This window comes from Amphiura filiformis, chromosome 4 (assembly GCF_039555335.1).
Source record: "Amphiura filiformis chromosome 4, Afil_fr2py, whole genome shotgun sequence".
In the NCBI taxonomy this organism is placed as follows: Eukaryota; Metazoa; Echinodermata; class Ophiuroidea; order Amphilepidida; family Amphiuridae; genus Amphiura; species Amphiura filiformis.
In genome coordinates this window covers 55,022,829-55,043,774 of record NC_092631.1, presented here as the reverse complement: position 1 = coordinate 55,043,774, position 20,946 = coordinate 55,022,829, and the positions used below count along the sequence as shown (strand labels likewise).

The window sequence follows — 20,946 nt, the reverse complement described above, 5'->3', positions numbered from 1 at the left end:
CAAAAAATGTCCTCTCCGAATTCAGGCTCGTAATCCATAGTTAAAATTGACCAAAGATTAAAATTATATTTTCTTGAAAAACACTAATATAGATCCTACAAACATATAATAAACACTTAGCCCACTCGCACTTAGTTTCCATGTATCGCATGTTTGAAAGTTGGAAGTCATGGTTCCGTCAAAATGTGTCCTCTCCGAAAAATTGGGTATACAGAAACATGTACATCATAAACATGTTTCTGGCATAACTTAAAAATCTGAACACTTGACGCCAAAAAATTTACAGATTTTCTATTTGACCCATCCACAATACAAAAACAAAAAAATTTATGAAAAAAACTAGACACTTCATTTTTCACCCCTAGTGAGACAAACGGTGTACCCTGATTGTAAAACAACCCATTCATAGGATTTCGGGCATGATCGCTGTTTATGCCCTCACTCCTATGAATGAACCCCTAATTGAGTTCTTCACATTTTCTTGTTCTGTTCCCTTTTTACTCAACATTGAATTTTGTTGTTTGTTTTTGCAGTTTACCTCTCTGTCCTTCTGTCTATGTTTATCTCTCTGTCCCGGCTTTCTGTCTATCTATCTATCTGTCCATCTGTTTGTCGATCTATTTACCGATTTGCCAATCTGTTTGTGTATATGTATGTATCTGTTTAATTTAATGGTTTTTTGGTGTTTTTTTTTCTCTGGTTTCACTCCAAGAAAATTAATTCGATTGACTTGGAAAAAAAAGGTAAAGAAAAGAAAAGGATCTTTTCTTTTTTCCACTGACAACTAATGTGTGATTTTACTTGATAAAAATGCATAGAATGAGCAGTACGAGTCCGGGAAGAATTCCGTGCAGGAGAATACACCATAGTCTACACCGCCACGGATCAATCTGGAAATGAAGGATTCTGCTCTTTTATTCTTACCGTGAATCGTAAGTGAAGTTTAAAATATTTTATAAAAACTTTTATTTAAAATTTTTTTATCAAGGTTGGATTTAGTTTAGCTTGTTTTTATAAAAAAATTAATGATAATTATTAATTATTAATTTGTTGTGGCACTACATTTTTCCAAAGTTGTTGTAGCTTAGATAATGGTCTCTCAAAGTAAAGTCCTCTGTGTAATGTACAAAAAAAACTCCTATTCTATTTTAGGTTAGCAACTGTTTTAAATTGTTGCGATTTGGTAGTTGACAGCATCTTGCGAATGGTAAAAAAAGGGGAAAAGGGGGGCTTTGGCAAAAAAAGGGAGCATTGGCAAAGGAAAAAAGCAGCTTTGGCAAAAAAAGGAGCTTTGGCAAATATTACATTGATCATTTCATAGCGAGTGTATAGAATAATACAAATATCACAGATGTACTTTTATAGGGCCTGTGGTTCTTGAGTTATGTTGCAAAGAGAGCTGAAACAACAAAACTTTTGTAAAACATATGTAACTCATTAACAACAAAAAATCAAGAACGTTTTCAAAGTACATGATTTTTAGAATGAACTTTTGCAAAACATCAAAGTGTTATTTTCGATAATATATTGATTTAAGTTATGAAAATCGATTTGTTTTTGCCGCTTCGATCAACAATGCGTATACCCTTAAACTAGTCGTTGAAAATGAGGTCATTGTTTTATTGTATTGTTTCCAAAAAGCTTATGATACCAGCAACTTTTGGATTGACTGTCCAGAAGATATCGAAGAAAATGCTGATCCAGGTCGTCCGTTTGCTACAGTTGGATGGGACCAACCTGAACTCAGAGCTGGTATTGATGGACCAAGGTGGTCACAAACTCGTAAGTAATTGTGACAAAAATTTACGTCACAGACAACACACAAACTCGTAAGTACTACTGTGACAGAAATTTACGTGATTCTATGCAATTATGATATTGCAATAATCTTAATATATATATTATTATATAGAGCAACAATCCAAAAAATATAATAAAATGTCGAACTTTAATATTTCTTTTAATGTATTACAAAATTATGCATCACTCTATAAGATAATAAATCCTGATTTCCCAAATGATTTGTCCATATATAAAATTTACCTATTTCAAAATTTTGAATGTTGATGGATGTGCTTAAAATATTAATCAATGAATCGACCATTACTGAACACAAAACCAGTTAAATTAGAAAAATAACATTTATATTTTATTGCTACAGATTCACCAGGAACTAGCTTTGTTACTGGCGAAACCAGAGTGGAATACACTGTGTTTGATAAAGTTGGCAACAGCGAAATATGTGCCTTCACTGTCTCCGTAATAGGTAACTTGAAACATAATTTAACTTTGCGATATCTCCGTTCAAATTGATGTTGGAAGTGAATAACAGAGCATATTCAACGTTTGAACAATGGCTATTAATTATCATCATTATGATCATTAATACAGGGGAGAAGAATTATGAATATCAATTTTATAAATGAAAAAGTTACAATTGAAATGACAATGAATGAAGACGCATTTAGTATTACATTAAGAAAACAATTTAGAGGGAAAGTGACATGTGATTACAAGAGGAATAATTAGAATTTGCAACGGATATTTTTATGCCATAGCTTCATCAGTAGCGAAGATAAAACAATAACGGAACGGTGGAGATGTAAGGTGGGGTGGGGTGCACAAAGTTGTTAATGTACCGATGGAAATATTTTTCCCGGCGGAAGTTGTGTTGACTCCAATTTGTTTTTGCCCAGTGCGCTCAAGAATCTTAAAGAGTGGGAGATGTGGGTGGTGTGCAGAGCAAAATAACAAACTGGCTACGCCTCTAAGCTTCAGTTTCATGGACAAACAGAAAAAAGGAAAAGGAAAAAACTAATATTAGAAAGCATGTGCATTTCAGGAATTACGAAAGAACAATGAGGATAATGAGGGTCAGAAAATGGGATGAAAAATGAAGATAAAATGTGGAAAGTTGTCAATGCAATACACGAAATAAACTAATTATTGAATTCAACTCTGATCTTTCTTTCAGACAACGAACCACCAGTGATTATAAGTTGTCCAGGAGATTGCATTATATATGGTCTCTCAGGACGTGATACGGTGCCTGTCTTCTGGCCCGAACCAAGAACATCAGATAATTCCGGTAGTACAGTTAGTCTTAGTGCCAATCCATTTGGATCAGGAACTGAGTTTGGTTATGGAACTCATCAGGTGTATTACACTGCTGTCGATCCAAGTGGTAATACGGCAACAGGATGCCACTTTCAGATCACTGTGACCCAACCTGGAGGTATGCTTAATGTCAGAGGATGATTTAAGGGAGCCCCATCATGCACTGCAAAAGTGTTATCACTAGAGTTTCAACTGCCACTTTACTTTTCAAATCCCATTAAATTCTGTGCAAAAGATGTTGTTTAAGAATTGTGTGTGTGTCATTATCACTTAGTCGTTTCAGAACAAAAGTGATGTATGCATGAAGGATAATTCACACCTTCTGTAGATAATATGAAATGTGAAATCGACCAGCATTTTGAATGCGTTTTCATTGTAAATATATCAGTCCAAATTCGAATATAACCATGCACGTCTATGCAGTGTGCGAGCAGTGGTGTCATGTTCACTCACACAGCTGTGCTAATGTGATGCTAGTGTAATTAGAAAGCTTGACAGTTCTAAACTTAATTGTTATGAACTCCCGTCGTAAAAGCCTATCCCACAATTAGTAAACGGAGGTTATCATAGTATTTAAAGCAGCAGGATAACATTTTAAGCCCTAATTCTTCAGACCTTAATGATCATTTGTTTCCAAGGTAGTTTACCATTAACATAGTTTAAACAACAATACAAAATTAATTTGCACTAAACAAAATATATCTTTCATAATGATCTACTGCAATGATGCTGGAATGCCTTTGAAAAAAATGTGTATTAGCCTAGAGCTTTTACATTATGGGTTTGCCTATCGTCTCTCTTGTCTGTTTATTTTATTGTAGAAGATTTACCTTTTCGCCAACCGTTATTTTTGGATAATTGTGTATTATTCACTGTTTTTGGCAGAAGAAAGGTATTCTGCAACCATCCTGGACATAACATAATGAGAGAATATAATTAGTTGGAAAATCAGTGGAAAATGCAATGACATATTATTTACATTTAGTTAATAGTAAATACTTGTTTTCAATCTAGATACTTTCGTTGTGTCAGGCAGTGCTGAGTTTTCGTCAATCCGTGGGTCGTCTTCAAACAGTGCGGTCTCGGAAGCTTCTAACTTGGCCGACGATGTAAGTTTTTTAAAAATTCAATAGATCGACCAATTTATTTTCGTTTTAACATGACTATTTTTAAACTTTACATTTTCGACTTGAATACTGAATCTTATCTCGAGTATAATTCATTAATTGAATAAAACATTCTATTACAACAGCTCAGAACAAGTCATTGTAACAATATTTCATTCATTTAATGCTCTTCCTGACCACAATTGACTCTTTTTGAAGAGGTTTGGTTTCAATATTAATTATTGCATGATTTTTGGATGATTTTCTGTGTTTGCATTAATATCAGTACTTTCTTGTTCTAATGATTTATATTCATATGTAGCGGTAAACGTAAATAGAAAGCAAAATTATACTTCTACGCTACTCAAATTTGGTACACTCACCGGAGCTTTCACCGGGTCAACCAGTGTCTTCAGCGGATGTTGAAGGTTTGTTGTTGCTAGTGATGTTGTTTAGACACCTCCAATACCATCCGCTGAAGACGCCGGTTGAAAAGGTGAAAGCGCTCCGAGTGAGGTACCAAATTTGAGTAGCGTAGAAATATAATTAGCTTTCTACTCTTTTTTTTCATTTGGATAACTTATTCACTTTTGCTTTGCTTCAAATTGCATGGTATGATATTTTATTCAGATGTTTTGGAAATTCGAAGTAACTAACATGAACTTGATGCTAAAATCTGCTCATATCAAAATAATGGTTGTATGTAACTAAATAACTCCATTTCCCTATGACGTACAGTGAACGCTCCATGGGTGTTGTGCTTTCATATTATTGAACCAGTCAAGCATTTAACACACCTATTGAAAGTAACTTTACGCCAATTATCACTGAGGTTTAATGATAGTTGAATAATTATTTATAATATGGTAAAATATCTCAAGGTATAATATTTTGTTTTGTTTTATTTGTATAAGAACCACATCAAATTCGCATAAAATTGCCCGGGTAAATTGTACTCACCTGTGTTGTAAATAGAATTACATGATGCAAAGGCACTATAGAATAAAGTAAATTAAAGCATGCAAAACCATACAGATGTGAACACTGTAATACTCCAATAGGACTAGCAGAATACAGAGCGTTCTATGGTTGTTTTAGTATTATTTTTTAATAGTTGCCAAGCTTTCGAGTCTAATTGATGTTCATTGTTTCTGGGTAAAACAAGCAAAAACAAAATCTTCTTTAAATATATAACACAAAAACGATAAAAGCAAATCAGTATTCAAGGACTTAAAAAGACAAACGCAAATAATATGTTAAAATGTCCTATCAAGAACATTTCGAAACACGCGTCAAAAGTAAACGATCGATTTTCCATTATTATTGAAATTAAAAACTGTTTTCTATAATTGTTTTATCAATTTCAGCTGGATGCCCTTTTCCGACAAAACACAGCTATTTCGAAGATACTGGCTGGTGTCCAAGTTGGCACACCTAGCCCACTCAGTGGTGGAGATCTCTTAGTACCATTCAGCCTATATTTTGCTGAGTGTCGAGCAGCTTTCCTCCACGTCAGAGACAGTTTGACGCAGAATCTTGAGGGAAACAGCAGGAATGCGTTTGACTCCAACAATATCATTTTGCCAGAAACATTTAAGCTTAGTAAGTTTTTCTGGTCTACCCAGCAAACACAAAACGTTTTCGACATCATTCGCAAAAGGTTATAAAAGGTTGTCAGAAAACATATTAATGTTGAGTTCATAACATTAAAAACATTTGTTTGATAACCTACTACAAATATTTTAATATAATGTTATTTAAGTGTTGGCAAAATATATGACAAAAAATGTTTACAAAAAATAGTTTACAACAATATTTTGAAAACATTTAAAAAATATTGTTGCAAAGTGTTTTCATACTAAACGTTTTAAAGTATTTTCATGACCTTTATTATAACCCGACATTTAATGTTATAAAAAGTTTTTAAAACGTTTCTGTGTTAATAGCTGGGTAGTTCCACATTATAGAAATCATTTGTGGTGTTGGTGGTGTGTTTGATGAGTATTTTTTTAACACAAAGTCACAATCTTTTTACCCATCTATGTTGAGTACTGATATTACCCATCTATGTTGAGTACTGATATTACCCATCTATGTGTAGTACTTATATTCAAAAATGTCTGAAAATCTTTTTACCAATCTATGTATAGTACTTATTTTTAAAAATGTCTGAAAAATAACTGTTTACATCTGTCAGACAATGTGCATTGGTTCCAGACAATTCAAGTACACGATTGTTCGTAATTTTTTCGAGGATATTCATTTATTTGCCCAAAAATGATAACATAATTAGTTGTTTTGTTTTTTTAAATTATCATTCTATAATGTATTTGCAAATTACACGCGCCATGGGGGGGGGGGGGCATGAGAAGAAAATATCCCCCGTCAGAACTCATGCCCTCTCCCCGGTTACCCCCGTAAAAACCAAAATGTCCACTTTTTTTTAGCAATTTTGCTCAAATCAACCAATGTTGTCTTTCATATTTACTCCAAACATAACTGAGTATGCCTATTTCTTTTTTTCTTAATGTAATTATTTTATTTTATGGCGGGCGCATACTTTATGAGACGATCCCTATAATAGTTCGTATAATTGTCTGTTTACCACGTGACGTATATTGTCTGTCCCAATATAACTTGTGGTGTCATTAGTTTTGGCGTTCCAATTGATTGAGCATTCATATGACCGTGAAGTTCAACAAAATTTCAACAAAAGATGTACCTGCATTAATTCAAATGGTGAAATTCAGAAAGGTCACAAATATCTCACGTTACGTTGGCTCCTTTCAAATTTGATCAAAACAAAGTTGCAGTATTTCATCAAACTTGGCCTAGTGTGGTGCATATACGGGTGTAATGCTTATTGAGAGTCTGTTAAAATCAAATACGACAACAGGTTTAACGGGTCATTGCGTTTCTCTATTTTTGCGCCTCCCACATTCAAGCTGTGAAACTTTTGAAATTTGTTTGGCTGTGACGTATCTTTAAATGTTAATATTATACCACAGCCACAGGTGACTTACATATTAATTGCATTTTTATTGCTGTGGAATTTACTCTATATTCGTAGAAAAAGGGTTTTAAGGCTTCTACATGCATGCAGAACAGCTCAAGAGAAAAATGTTCTATGTAATTGGAAGTTGCCTTTCTGGAACCATTTTCGGTTCTACGCGCGCAGAACCATTTAAGTTTCTGAACCGTTGTTTAGTTCTAAGAGTGCACCAATAAGTTCCAATAGATAAATATATGACATATTGTATGCGCGAATATATAAAATGCAATATCTTACATCTTTAAGGATATTACTTATTTTAAACTGTTGTGATTTGGTAGTTCACAGCATCTTACGAATGGTAGTGAGCTTTGGCAAAAACTGCATTGCTCAATTCATAGCGAACGTGTAGAAGAATTAAAATATCACATATGTACATTTATAGGTGCTGTGGTTCTTGAGTTACGTTGTAAAGAGGTCTGAAACAACAACACTTTTGTAAAACGTACATAACTCATTAACAACAATAAATTAAGCAAGTTTGCAAAGTATACGATTTGTAGAATGAACTTTTGCAAAACATCAAGGTGTTAATTTTCAATAATATATTGATTTAGATAATGGAAATTGATTTTTAGGTTGCTTCGACCAACAATACCTCGTCTACCCTTAACTGACTTTATACCATCGTGTCACAAGTATTGTAGACAATAGGCCGATACAAGGGGTGGTCCAATAAGTTTGTAGACCAAGGTACTTAAAAAGGTACTATCCAAATTCTTTCTATCTCAGTCGTAATTTTTTTGAATAATGTGTAATTACATTGAAACGTTCATTAATAATGTCTATGGCTATATCGTTCTACATATTTTATTTTCCGTCAGTGTTATTTTGCTATCCTTTTTTTTACTCTACTAAATTTTCTCTCAATCATGAAATGGAGAATTGTGCTATCATCGATAACTTTTATGCTTTGCTTTTAAATACTGTAGTATAAAAAATAATTTCAGAAAAATGTAACTTCACCATGATCAACTTGATTAAAGTATTATTTATCTTGCCATGTTATTATTTCAATAATATTTCGATGGCATGGATTCATGAACCATGCAAAGTGACTATGCCCGTTTAGCTACGTAAAATAATTAAGTGTGAAGGTCAGATTTTTGTGTACGTTTAAACTAAAGTTATGGATGACTAAACCGGGACAAGTTCTTTCTTTCTCTGGCAAGGCGATAGTTAATTGAGTTTTAGATATATCTCAATTCTATTCTGACTTGCATATTTGTATGGCACATTTTGTCCTATTAATATTAATCTCAGAATTAACAGTGTTACGGGTATTTCACTGGGGATCTTCTTTCCCATTTGTCTTCTTCCCTATTTTTCTTTCCTTTTCTCTTCTTCCTCCTTCCCCTTTCCTCTTCTTTCCTTTTCCCTGTTTTCTTCTCCCTTCCCTTTCTCTTCTTCCTTTTTCTTTCACATTTTTCTTCTCCCTTCCTTCTTTCTTCCCTCTTTTTTCTCTTCTTTCCCTTTCTCTTCCCTCTTTTTTCTTCCCTCTTTTCTCTGCTTCTCCCCTTTTCCCCCTTCCCTATTTTTTGCTCTTCTTCCCAGTTTTTGTTTTTTTGGCTGCCAAGTCCCCCCCCCCCCCGCCCCCACTGGTTACGCCACTGTCAATCTGATACTTGGCAGCTATTATGCACACCTTATTATTTATTAATTGTATTTGTATTTTATAAAATAAAATAAATAGATTCAATGATTCAAGTCTTAATTTTATTTTATATATTAAAAATAAAATTAATTCAAACCTTTTACATAATAGTGTAAAATTTGAGTACCCATACTAGTATTATTGGAGGAACAACCAATTTGCTTATGCTTTAAAATAGTAAGGAAACAATAACAATCATCTTAGCTTAAACTTCATATAAGGTGGACCCATGTAGTTATCCTGTGTAGTTTATGTCAAAGTTGTAAATGTTATCCAAAATGTAGTATTTCTACTTAAATATCCATTAATCCTTAAATTTCATCATAAACTAGATTATTTTTTAGATTGGGTTCATTTTACAACATGGCGAGTCACAAAATAGCAGGGTCCATCTTATTAGCTATAAGCATGAACAACAGAGATAGTTAATTATGTCCAAACTAAACATTTCATTACATAAAGTATTTGAATCAATCAAGAATCCCGCTTAAAAGATCGTCAGACTAAAAATTGTATTTTTAGATCAGCTCCAAGAGTAAATTTGCTAAATGTGACCGTCCACCACTAAACGGCTGTAAATTCGGCCAGGTCAATTTTGTTTTATTTCGTGTTTAAGAAAATATATATCATAAGCTTTAAAATGATATATCATTTGACTTCAAACGATATCCTTCAGCAAAATGGTACCTTATTTCGGTTCTTTTTGCACATTGCTGGTAATAAATATCAAACATACAGTCATAATTAGCGTTCATTTCAAATCATCCCCAAGTCAACGAGGTTCAGAAATGTCCTCTCATTGTTACTTGTTGTTTCTTCATACCTAGACAAGATTTAGCAAGCAAACAAGGACTAGAGCTATTTAAGAATTCTATAGACATAGGTAGAAGCTCATTATCCTCTTCAACAATAGGATTATTGATTGGTTTAAAGGGTATTTGACTGGCACTAGCAAAATGAGATACTTGTAGCACCAACTTGAGGTACCTATGAATACGACCTTCAGCACATTTTACAATGTAACTCAGAATATAATTTGCCGACTTTACGGCTGATTTGTGGTGGATGGTGACAAATATCAATCGATTTGTACTCATTTTTATTGGAAACACAGATATATGTCGCAATCTTTAGCACACGCTTTAGCATTGTCAGTCTTCATTGTGTGAGCGAATTGTAATCTGTGAAAAATGAAAACTTGCCACCGGCTTTAACACTCAATTACTAATATGCCAGGACGTGACAGGCCATAGTCACAAGTTATTTACATTTACCAGTACATAAAGGTACCCCTTTAACTCTGGAGACCAGTGCTCTTCCCGCTGAGCTGTCACTGCAGTAGCATTGGAGTAGAGTAGGGATAAATAAAAATTTTGTTTTATTAATATTACGAATTAATTTGAAAATTATCATGGCATTTTAATTACGTGTAACTCCACCAAAACCACCATCACCAACAACCACCACCACCACCAAAAATACCCATGGTGGTAGCGTAGCCAGGGCGAGAGGAACCGGGGAATCTCCCCCCCCCCCATGTTCAGGGATGAAAATGGGAACCGCCGGCAAAGAGTAAAGTGTCACTGAAATAACTAAAATGGGACAAAAATTGACAAATTGGGATGAAAATTTGGCTTTGCCCCTCGTACTAAAAGGCTAGCTATACTGTTGCCACCAACAACCCCACTTTATCAATACCACACCGCCCCAACACAGCCGTCATCAACAACTGCATTCTATAACATTATAATCATCATCGACGACAACAACAGCAAAAACACAGCACAACTAAGGCTCACTACACCACACTTTGACACTACAAAGATAAACTAAATATATCCAGAAGTAAGTCACTAACATTTCATTTCATATCGATGATTTGTCCAATCATTAGATACTAAGGAATTCAAAGTAGCTACACTTACCATCAATACCGATAGAAGACTTCCAACTGGTCAGCAAGAACTCATCTACAATGGAGATTACAATAATCCAAGAACCAGTGCATATGCATACCTGGAAGACCGCATCTGCGACTGTGTAAGTACTGTACAAAATAAAAGAATACATACCGTACAAACAAATGCTAATCTGTATAGATATTTAGAAAAAATGGCTTACTTTAATTGACTGTCATGAACTTATGAAGATAATATTCAAATGTCCTTTACTTTATAAAAGAATTTACATGTAGGAAAAGAGTTATGTTTAACTATCTTGAAGCATTACACAGATGTAAGATGTATAAAAAAAATATTTCATCAGTAATCAAATTTTCCAAATCCAATCGACATTTGAGTGTGCTCAATCTATTTTGCTGACAAAATGATGATATTTAATTAGGTAAACAATGAATTGATATCTTCTGTAACCAATTTTTCTTTTAATCAGATGGATGTATTATACAGCTCTTTCACTGGCTACTGTGGATGTGATGTATGGCAATTCAGGGCAGGAAGCGTAGTCGCTGATGTCATTGTTATGTTTGCGGACAGCTCATCTGTTTCACAAAGTGCCTTGCAGGATCAGCTGGGCAACAGTATTAATCCAGCTGATAACAGTCTACACGATCTATTGCTCGAGAATTTCCCTCTTACAACGGTAACTGGTAAGTATAGTAAATTAGAAATATAATTAAAAATTCAAAAGTGTCAACAGTTCACTTAAAAGGGCATTTCGTGATCAACAGCCTCATCCCCGTGTCCCCAATTTTTTTTAAAAAGTTGAGATTTTTATACCACTGGAAGCCTCCGACTACATAATGTTTATGTACCAAAAGATTAATTTGTTTAGCAAAAATATCGTCAAATTTGAATTTCGTTCTGGTATACCAGAACGAAATTACAACAGTGGCATATGGAGCAGTGTAATACACATAATCATACTTAACTCGCAAACGCAGAATCGGAATCAACTGAAATTTTGGGAATAAGCTTTTTTCGTGAATATCTACTGAAAAATGTCATAAAAAGTGGATGCTAGGATCACGAAATCCTCCTTTAAAATTCAATGTAAATATACACTTTACCCCCCAATAATAATTCCAGGTGAAGTAAAAGCACTTATACCTGGAAAATTGCCGTTTTTGACCTATTTTGGCCGAGGGGAAAACACCTTTCAAGCACCCTCATGTCGTCGTTTTATCAGCCCTCTTAACTGTTGAGAATTTTCCAAACCCACTGAATGTTAATTAAATAATTAAAATATTAATGCGTATTTCAATCCATCCTACTCATACTGATGTCTTTTACAGAGGTTTGTCCAGAGGGATTTTGTCAGAACGGGGGCACGTGTGAACCAAACGCTGCTACTTATGAATCCCAATGCAGGTAATTTGAATTGTGTCGGGTTATTTAAAGGGTATATTTTAAAGGATATTTAACAACATTCAAAAACATTTTTGAAAACTTGATGCACAACATTCTAACATGATGTTACATAAGTGTTGACAAAATATTTTACAAAAATGTTTGCCAAAACCATTTTACAATAATATGTTGACAACATTTTTTTTAAATGCTATTGCAGTATTTTTTCATAAAAGTTTTTAAAATGTTTTCATGACCTTTAAATACCTCGACGTTTAAATGTTATTAAAACGTTTCAACCATAACCAAAACGCGTTTATAAACTCGTATTATTTTTGGTTTTGCTTTGAAGACCTTTTCAATAATAATAATAATAATAATAATAATAATAATAATAATAATAATAATAATAATAATAATAATAATAATAATAATAATAATAATCATGTGATGTACTTCCTAATACTTTATAATACAATAACATAGCTTTCTATTATACATTAAAACAGCTGCCTACCTGACTACACGGGTTCTCAGTGTCAGACCTCCGTTGGACCTGATGGCCCAATCCCTACACCAGACCCTGGTGGCAGTGGTGTTGGTAAGATCTTTAGCCTCTTTTATCACTTCTGAAACATTACTTAAATTTATTAGAGATAATTTATTAGAGATATCAACAGCAATAATTATTTGTAACCTTCTAATCAATATTAATACCAAGTCAAATAACAACAACCACCGTGCAATTAGTATCTTCAAAAAGAATTGCTGGAGACTAATTGTCGTTATTTTCTTTGCTGCTTATTTCAGGTCTTACTACCGAGGAAATCATCGGAATTGTCGTAGGTGCTGTTGGGGGTTTACTATTGCTGATCATCCTGTTGGCATGCTTCTGTGTGTTCTGTCTGCGTCCTACAGAGCCTAAATCTCAACCCATCATCCAGGAACCTCCGGAGCCTGTCTACGCTGTACAACAACGACAGCAAAATGTATTTGTCCGCGATGTTGTGGTAAGTAATGGGTACATATTGTGCATTATATCAATATATATAATTGTAAAATAATAATTGTTGGAGACTTGCATGTAGGGCCTAGATGTACATTTTAGTCACTATCATGGTGAAAGACATAAGACTTTTATTCAGTTTAACAAATATTTAGTTTGGATTATACTTGACAGAATCGAAAATCATTTGTTGTTGTTGTTTTTGTTGTTGTTGTTGTGTTAGTGGTATAGTGGTGTTCTGTGTAATTATCATTTTAGACATTCCTTATACCATTATTATTTTTTGTTTGGAAATTATTCTAGGTGCAATTACATCTCTGCTTTCATTTATACAGGAGCCTCCTCCAATTCCACGACCTGTTCCTGTTCGTGTGCCAGCACCTTTCCCAGTTCCAGTCCGGCAGCCCGTACCAGTTCCCGTACCAAGACCTGTTCCACGTCCTGTGCCAGTTCCAATTAGACAAGGAGTTCCAGTACCTGTGAGAGTACCAATACCAGTGCCGCAAGCTGTAGTACGCCCTTACCCTGTTCCAGTTCGTCAACCTGTGGCTGTCCCCACACAGGTACCTATATCAGTGCCAACACCTGTACCAGTGCCAACCCCAGTACAGGTGCCATTCAGCGTTGGCGTTCCTGTCCGTGAAGCAGTGCCAGTATTGCAGCCTTACGGAATCCCAAGTCTGTCGAGACAACCATTTGGACCAGGACTTGGTACTGGATTTGGATCTAGAGTAGGACCTAATCTTAATGGATTTAATACTGGACTTAACAGTGGCTTGGGTTTGAACAACGGTATAGGACTCAATGGACTCAATGGATATAATGCCACAAGATTCGTAAGTAATATCACTTTTGTTTCTAATGTTTAGTATTTTCAGGTCACCAATCTTGTTATTCATTGTAATTGTAAACATCTTAGAAACAGTTAAAGACCCACTCAGTGATCCCAGCGAAAGTGTAAATAATTAGGTTTTTTTTATAAATTGCTTATAAGTGAAGGATAAGCCAATCAAATTGTCATTTGGTATTTTTGAAATGAAAAATTTGGCAAAAACAAAGAAAACAGCAGTATTATTGAAGTTGAAGCTCCATTCGAATACATGTAGCTAATTTAGATACTGTCAGTATCTAAATTACAGATTCATGTAAATTCCTTATTTTTTTCTTAAATACACGGTTTTCGGCTGAACCACTAGCAGGCTATGTTTACATATTTATGACAATGACAAAGGTACCAAAATGTGAATTTTGATGATTGTTACGATTGACCGGATGAGCAAATCACTGAATGGGCCTTTAAATAAAAATAATTATACTGCTTACTCCTTATACCTGAACAATGAGCTTATTCCCTGGCTTCTCAACACTGTCTAAACTGAGCTCAAAAGAAACTTATTTTTCACAAGGTCATATCTTGAAATCCTGTTCATCAAATTGAACCAAAATTACACACAGATTTACTTCAATACTCTACTCTTAACACATGTCAGTAACCAAGCAGTTATCCAACTGACACAACAGCAAAATGCACTGACATGGGACAGCTTCCTGGACCACATTCATAGCCCAGCCCTGTTTCATGAAAAAAGTGTATGAAAAGCAGAAAGCAGCACCGTTTTATCATTCTGTGCAAGGATCTTGTGTGCATTCTCACAGATTTTTTGTCCTGGGTGCCAAATGTTGGGCTGTGAAAGTGAAGGAAGTCCAGGAAGCTGTCGCCATGACAGTGCATTTTGCTGTTGTGTCAGTTGGACAACTGCTTGGTTACTGACATGTGTTTTGAGTAGAGTATTAAGGTAATCATGTGTGTAATTTTGGTTCATTTTGATTGACAGCATTTTAAGATATGACCTTGTGATTCACAAGCTGTAAAAAATTATAAGTTTCTTTTTGAGCTCAGTTTATATCCATTGGATATTATCCACAACTTGTAATCAGAGGTCCACTTCCAATCTCATCAAGTTACCACTAGTAAGGGCAAAGAACAAGGTCCGACACACACAAAAAAAATCATATTCAAGAATATTTATGATCCCCTTTCAACCTGCAGATTTAAAAAGGTATTTACAAAACATGCGTGATGTTTTCTCTACGCTCGCTTGTTGTGTAATGTGTAAATGTTTACTTCAGTAGTGGTTTATATTATTTTTGCGATTTTTCTGGGTTTTTTTTGGCCTATACACCATTGTTTATGGTGAAAGTTGTACTTTCTGAGCTGTCCTTTTTGAAAAATAGCATAAAACTGATGTATGTGGATAAAAAAAGTTATTTTTATAAGTTATTCACAATTATTGCCAAAAACGGTCAACAGCTGTGTGGAAACATGATTCTACACACAGCCAAATAATTACATAATTATATATAAACTAAAAAATTAAAGTAGGCTATCTTGATAAGAACTTCCCAGCAAACATCACAAGTTTTTAAAAGGTTTTGAACAGGTTAATATTTTGGGTTTTTGTTTTGGTAAAAATGTTTTATTGACATCAAATGCCGGGTTGTATAAAAGTCAAGAAATTGTTTTAAAGCGTTTTGTATGAAAACACAATGTAACAAAATTTAACAAAATTTTTAAGATGTTGTCAAAATGTTATTGAAAAATAATTTTTGTTACCAACTATTTTGTCAACACTTAAATGACATTATATTATAATATTTTGCAGTACGTTTTCAAATTTTGTTTTGAATGTTATGAAAATGTTTTATACCATTTATATACTAGTACCCTATTATAACCCGATATTTAAACGTTTTCTGGCAACCTTTCCTAATCTTTAGAAACGTTTAGTGTTTGCTGGGTTTTTCAATGTAATGTGGCCTACCTTCCTTCTATATCATTGTTGCTCTAGAAGCTGAAACCACAATCTATGTTAAATTTGAATGAAAAAAAGTTATCATTAAACACAGTTAAAAAAAGGGGGAAAATTCTCCCTCAAGCTTGTGCTTCCAGTCCAATTGTATAAATACCCCAACAAAGAACATCGTGCCTCAGCAAAGAATGTATTGTAAATGTATAGTACAAGAAAAGTGCAAAAGACATTTCCAAGCCTTTACTGAGGTTTGATAAAGCCAGGAAGTCATGCAGTACACAGAGGTAATGAAATTTCATTAAAAACACGATTCTCTCCCTTTGTTTACAGTAATCTTATACCAGCCATTTACAACCTAAATGTACGACGTCAAGGTAAGGAATAATAATCTTATATGTAATGTTATTGGCTAAATGTAAACATCTTATTTTTCTATTTAAAATCTAAAACAGTTAAATACCTAAATACAAAACCCACCCAAGTCCATACTTTGCCCAAATTGAGTTAAGCATGGGAAATTGTTGCTATACATAGGTATATCATAATTATGCATAACAACACAAATCCACCCTCTACGGAATAAGTGGTAAAAACGCAGAAATGAAGCTGAATGGGCACAGAACAAGAAATATGACTGAGAGCAAAGGGTAAAGAATACATTAACTTTGTGATTCAAAAAACAACCCAAGTCCGGTATACAAAATGACCTCCCCGTAATGCTAATCGTTATACCTAATACAGTTTAACCTACTCATTTGCATATAAAACTTGCCCTATTTACCAGGTAAATCTAACTGAAGGAATTAAAATGATACACGATTTTGTTTTAGTTTTCTCAAAATCACTTTCCATGGACTTGGGTGGGTTTTGTATTTACGAAGTCATTTGTCTTTACCATGTTTATCTGTCTTTCATACAAAATCAGTAAACCCTTGCAAGACCTTAGCTACTTCATTTTGAAAACGTAATGGTATATAATGTAAAATTAACTTAATTCGTATTCGTCACTGCAATTTGGATCGTAGACCCATTTTGTATACATTTTGTAATTTCATCTTTACTTTTTTATATTGTCTTAAAAGATCAAGACATAGATTTTTTTTTTAAAGTGATAATACCGGTCTGTGTTACATTACAAGGAAAAAGTATTACCGATTTCTCCTTTGTTTGGTTTTGCTAGATTTTTATTTACCCATGTCTATATTGTATTTCAGAATCGAACGTGGCATTTGGTTCCTACATAAGAAGATGAAATGTATAAAATCAAAAATACATTAACGATTTTTAAGTATTCTGTTCCTATAGAAAGTAATTAAATTATAGCTACAAATCATGCATATTTAATTGTGGAGTTCTTTGGGGAAATATTCATTTATATCACTTTTCTTTCTTAAGAAACAATAGTGGTTTTTGAGGTAGTGGTCTTGTAGTTCTTTCATTCTTTCATTCATTCATTGTAAATATGTTTTTAACTTCACACATTATGTATTGAGATTCTTTCATTCATTGTAAATAGTCCTAGCTTCACACATTATATATTGTCAACAATAATGACCAATATGCAACCTAAGCAACTAATAACACAGTTTCAAGTTACTATTGAAAGAAAACAATGACTGCATAATTAATCTTTGAATGAATTATTAATCAAGAAGTATAAATTGAACCTTTCAAGGATTAATACTACTATTGTAAGACATTTTTCTCTTTAGATTCTTCATCTTGTTGCTTGTATATAAGATAACGTAAAGACCAAAGACAATGGACAATTCCAACTAACTATTCTTGTTGAAATCCATACACCAGTATGGAAAGCATGACCTTAATCTTCCACTTTCAAATGAGGTTATCTGGACGGGTGACTCGACTGATTCCATTTGAAGTCTACACCCTGTGTGGGATATTAAGTTTATGTCTTCCATAGGGGGTGTATGTAGTTATGTGAATAGCCCAAAGTCTCAGCCCATTATAAGATAGATTGAAGGCACTAATAATAATTTGCACAAAGGAGTAAATTCTTTTAAAAGCTTAAAAGTGAATACTCTGTAATTCAATAAAATTGTCATTATTTGGTTTGTTGTTCATATGAATGAAATTGGCAAAAATTAAGAAAATGGCAGTTTTGATCAATATTAATTGTATGTAGCAACAAATATTGACTAAAACGTGATATTTTACATTATAGGTCACGGTATGGCTCATGTCTTGCACCTATACTCGTTTACACAAATACAAAATCTAATTTTCGATGAACATTTAGATTTTTTGATTAAGCAAATCATTATTGTGCCTTTATGTGAAATTTTAGGTATAATAATTATGATCAATTTTCTCAAACTTTTAAGGTTGATAAAGCAATTCTAAACTAGTCCAGTACTATTGCAATTACTATTTACATATTTATTTTTGATAACTTTGTATTGAATGTTTTCTTCTTTGTACAAATTCATATTTCCAAGTTTTATTTTTATATAATAAACCAATTAATCTGTTTTGATGTTTAATATGCTCATTGATATGCATTGTTTCAATAATTCTAAGACGTTTATATCGATTCAATATTTACAAAAACGTTTCTGAAAATGTAGTAATATAGAGACTTGCCTTAATGTATGGGAATAACTGATTACCTTTCATGTTGATCAATCACTTTTGTTTCATTAATAATCATTTTAAGGTGAAAGATGATAATTAAAGAAACTTACTACAATTTCTTACTGACAGTTTCGTCAGTGAACCACTGACTTCTTCAAAGCTTGTTTTTGTTGTAAAAATCTATCAGCTGATGACTGACAGGATCATCACAGCAACAACAAGCTTTGAAAAAGTCGGTTCACTAACGAAACTGTCAGCAAGAAAATAGTAAGTTTCTTAAATTGATTTTGAAAAATTTAAAAGTCTTTAATACTTAATAATCAATTATAAGTTTAAAACGATTGCAAATGAAGACTTTTTAAAGTTATCTATGTTTAAGAACAACAACATAATCTTAGTAAGTTAATATTAATAGTATAAAGTAAACAATTTATTCTTTATTTATATGGTTAAAAGATGTATGCAAAGCTGAAAAAAGTTTGAAATAAAACAATATTGTTACTAGGTGAAAGGTATTCCACTTCAGCTATGTGATGTTTTTAGTGTCTGTCTCAGTTGGTATACCTGTGATTCTTTTTTAAGTAAAGCAGATTGCATCACTGGTGAGAAACATGCTGTGTAATGGTATCTTCAATTGCATGTAAGTATAGTATTACTATTAGCTATTAACTGTGCAGTATTACGTTAGAATTCAGATTTTGTAGTTATAATAATATTAATCACTGAGATTGACTGGTATACATGTACATATTATTAACACCCCAAATGGGAATGAAACATATTATTAATATTGTATCACCTTCTATTCATTTTGAAATATGTAAACCATAATATTTTCTGTTCTACTTTTCAGATACACGTCTAACAATTACAATGCATACATGTAACAGCCATATTAATTGTACTTTCACAAAATTTCATGAACAGTGACTTGAACAATTTGCTGTAATGAATAGAGAGAGACTATATTGTACATTGGAAGCAGTCCTTCGCAGGTCAACCTGAACTTGATCAACGAAGCAAAACCGTCAAATCCACGTAAACCTGTCGCAAGCTCCTACAAATAGGGCAAAAGTTGCAACTTTATATAGAACAAATACAAACTTACACCGCCTGGATATTTCTGGATATTATTAGTGATACCCAAAGCCAATGTCATGACATGAAATATAACCAAGGTCAGTGAACTTTGTCGTGGCTATTGCGACTGAACAGAATTTTGGTTTGGAATTACCTGAGTGCACTTTTTGAATGGGTGTAACTTCTACGTTTCAGCTTTGCCTTTGTGAATATGTGGTCAAATTCATAACGTAGTACCAAAGCTTCGAATAAGTTCACATCTGTCTTAGTTGGTGCTTTGAGGATATGTAGGTGTCGGCCATATTGAGATCTGGTCGAACCGCACCCTATGTTGTATATAACCGGGAAAATACTGTAAGGAATTATCAACTTTCTGGTGCAACATACGACGGGCTTAGCCCAAACAGGGATTTTCATCCCTTTCAAGGAATATATCTGTGCTGTGTTTTGTAGTGCCGTTGGATTTTATTGGAATTATCAAAATGGATCGGACGTTATTTACGCTGATTTGTCTTGCGCTGTTACATGGATCACATGCTGTATTTGATGCCCAGTGCGAGACTGCAGATGCTAAGCCTCTAGATCCCGGTATGTCAAAAGTGTGGATTGACTTATTTTGTTTAAACTATCATACAACATTTCACGACGTTTGATATGTTTAATAAGAACTAAATTATCATGATTTAGAAAGTGGCAATTGTCTGATGTAAAACTGGTGATTTTTTGGTACAGTACAACTACCATGTTACTTACATTGTTTTTATTTTGGCTTTATCGATAATAAAATTGAATATTATAAAGCTGTTCTTAAGAGCTATCTCCTGCTTTCTCCTATGTGACAAATAACATGTTCGACATGCTACTATTTGTAAATGGGGAACGATTTCGAGGGGCCTGGCAGAATATAAGTATATATATTCAAAATAAGGGATTATATTTCTTACTGCACATTCAAAACTTTGATATTTAACACGTAAAGTAAATAAACATCTCAAAAAAAGTAACTAACCCCCCTTGAAAAATGGCCATTATTCAAAAAGGGGACTATTGTATTAATATGTAAAATGCGTTGGAAGCAGAATTTATTTCTGCGCATTTTGACACCTCATTTGATACGACAGTCCAGATAACAATAAAACACCGGTCAATTTAATGTAGTGAGGTCCAGATTTGAAAGTTGCACTTACATACAATTATTAACAATACAAAAACACTCAG

At 33.5% G+C, this 20,946-nt stretch overlaps 1 protein-coding gene across 1 annotated transcript; it reads left to right on the top strand.

Moving 5' to 3' along the window:
* Positions 1-823: 823 nt before the first annotated feature.
* Positions 824-19,163, top strand: LOC140150270 (uncharacterized; the record flags this gene model as incomplete). The annotated part of the gene is made up of 14 exons (XM_072172274.1): positions 824-932; positions 1,642-1,782; positions 2,162-2,266; positions 2,975-3,235; positions 4,132-4,226; positions 5,591-5,825; positions 10,824-10,969; positions 11,321-11,537; positions 12,183-12,258; positions 12,747-12,838; positions 13,048-13,247; positions 13,579-14,079; positions 16,384-16,427; positions 17,268-19,163. Coding segments are annotated over 13 exons (2,181 nt in total), but the record flags the coding sequence as incomplete, so codon positions are not given.
* Between the last annotated feature and the right edge of the window lie 1,783 nt (positions 19,164-20,946).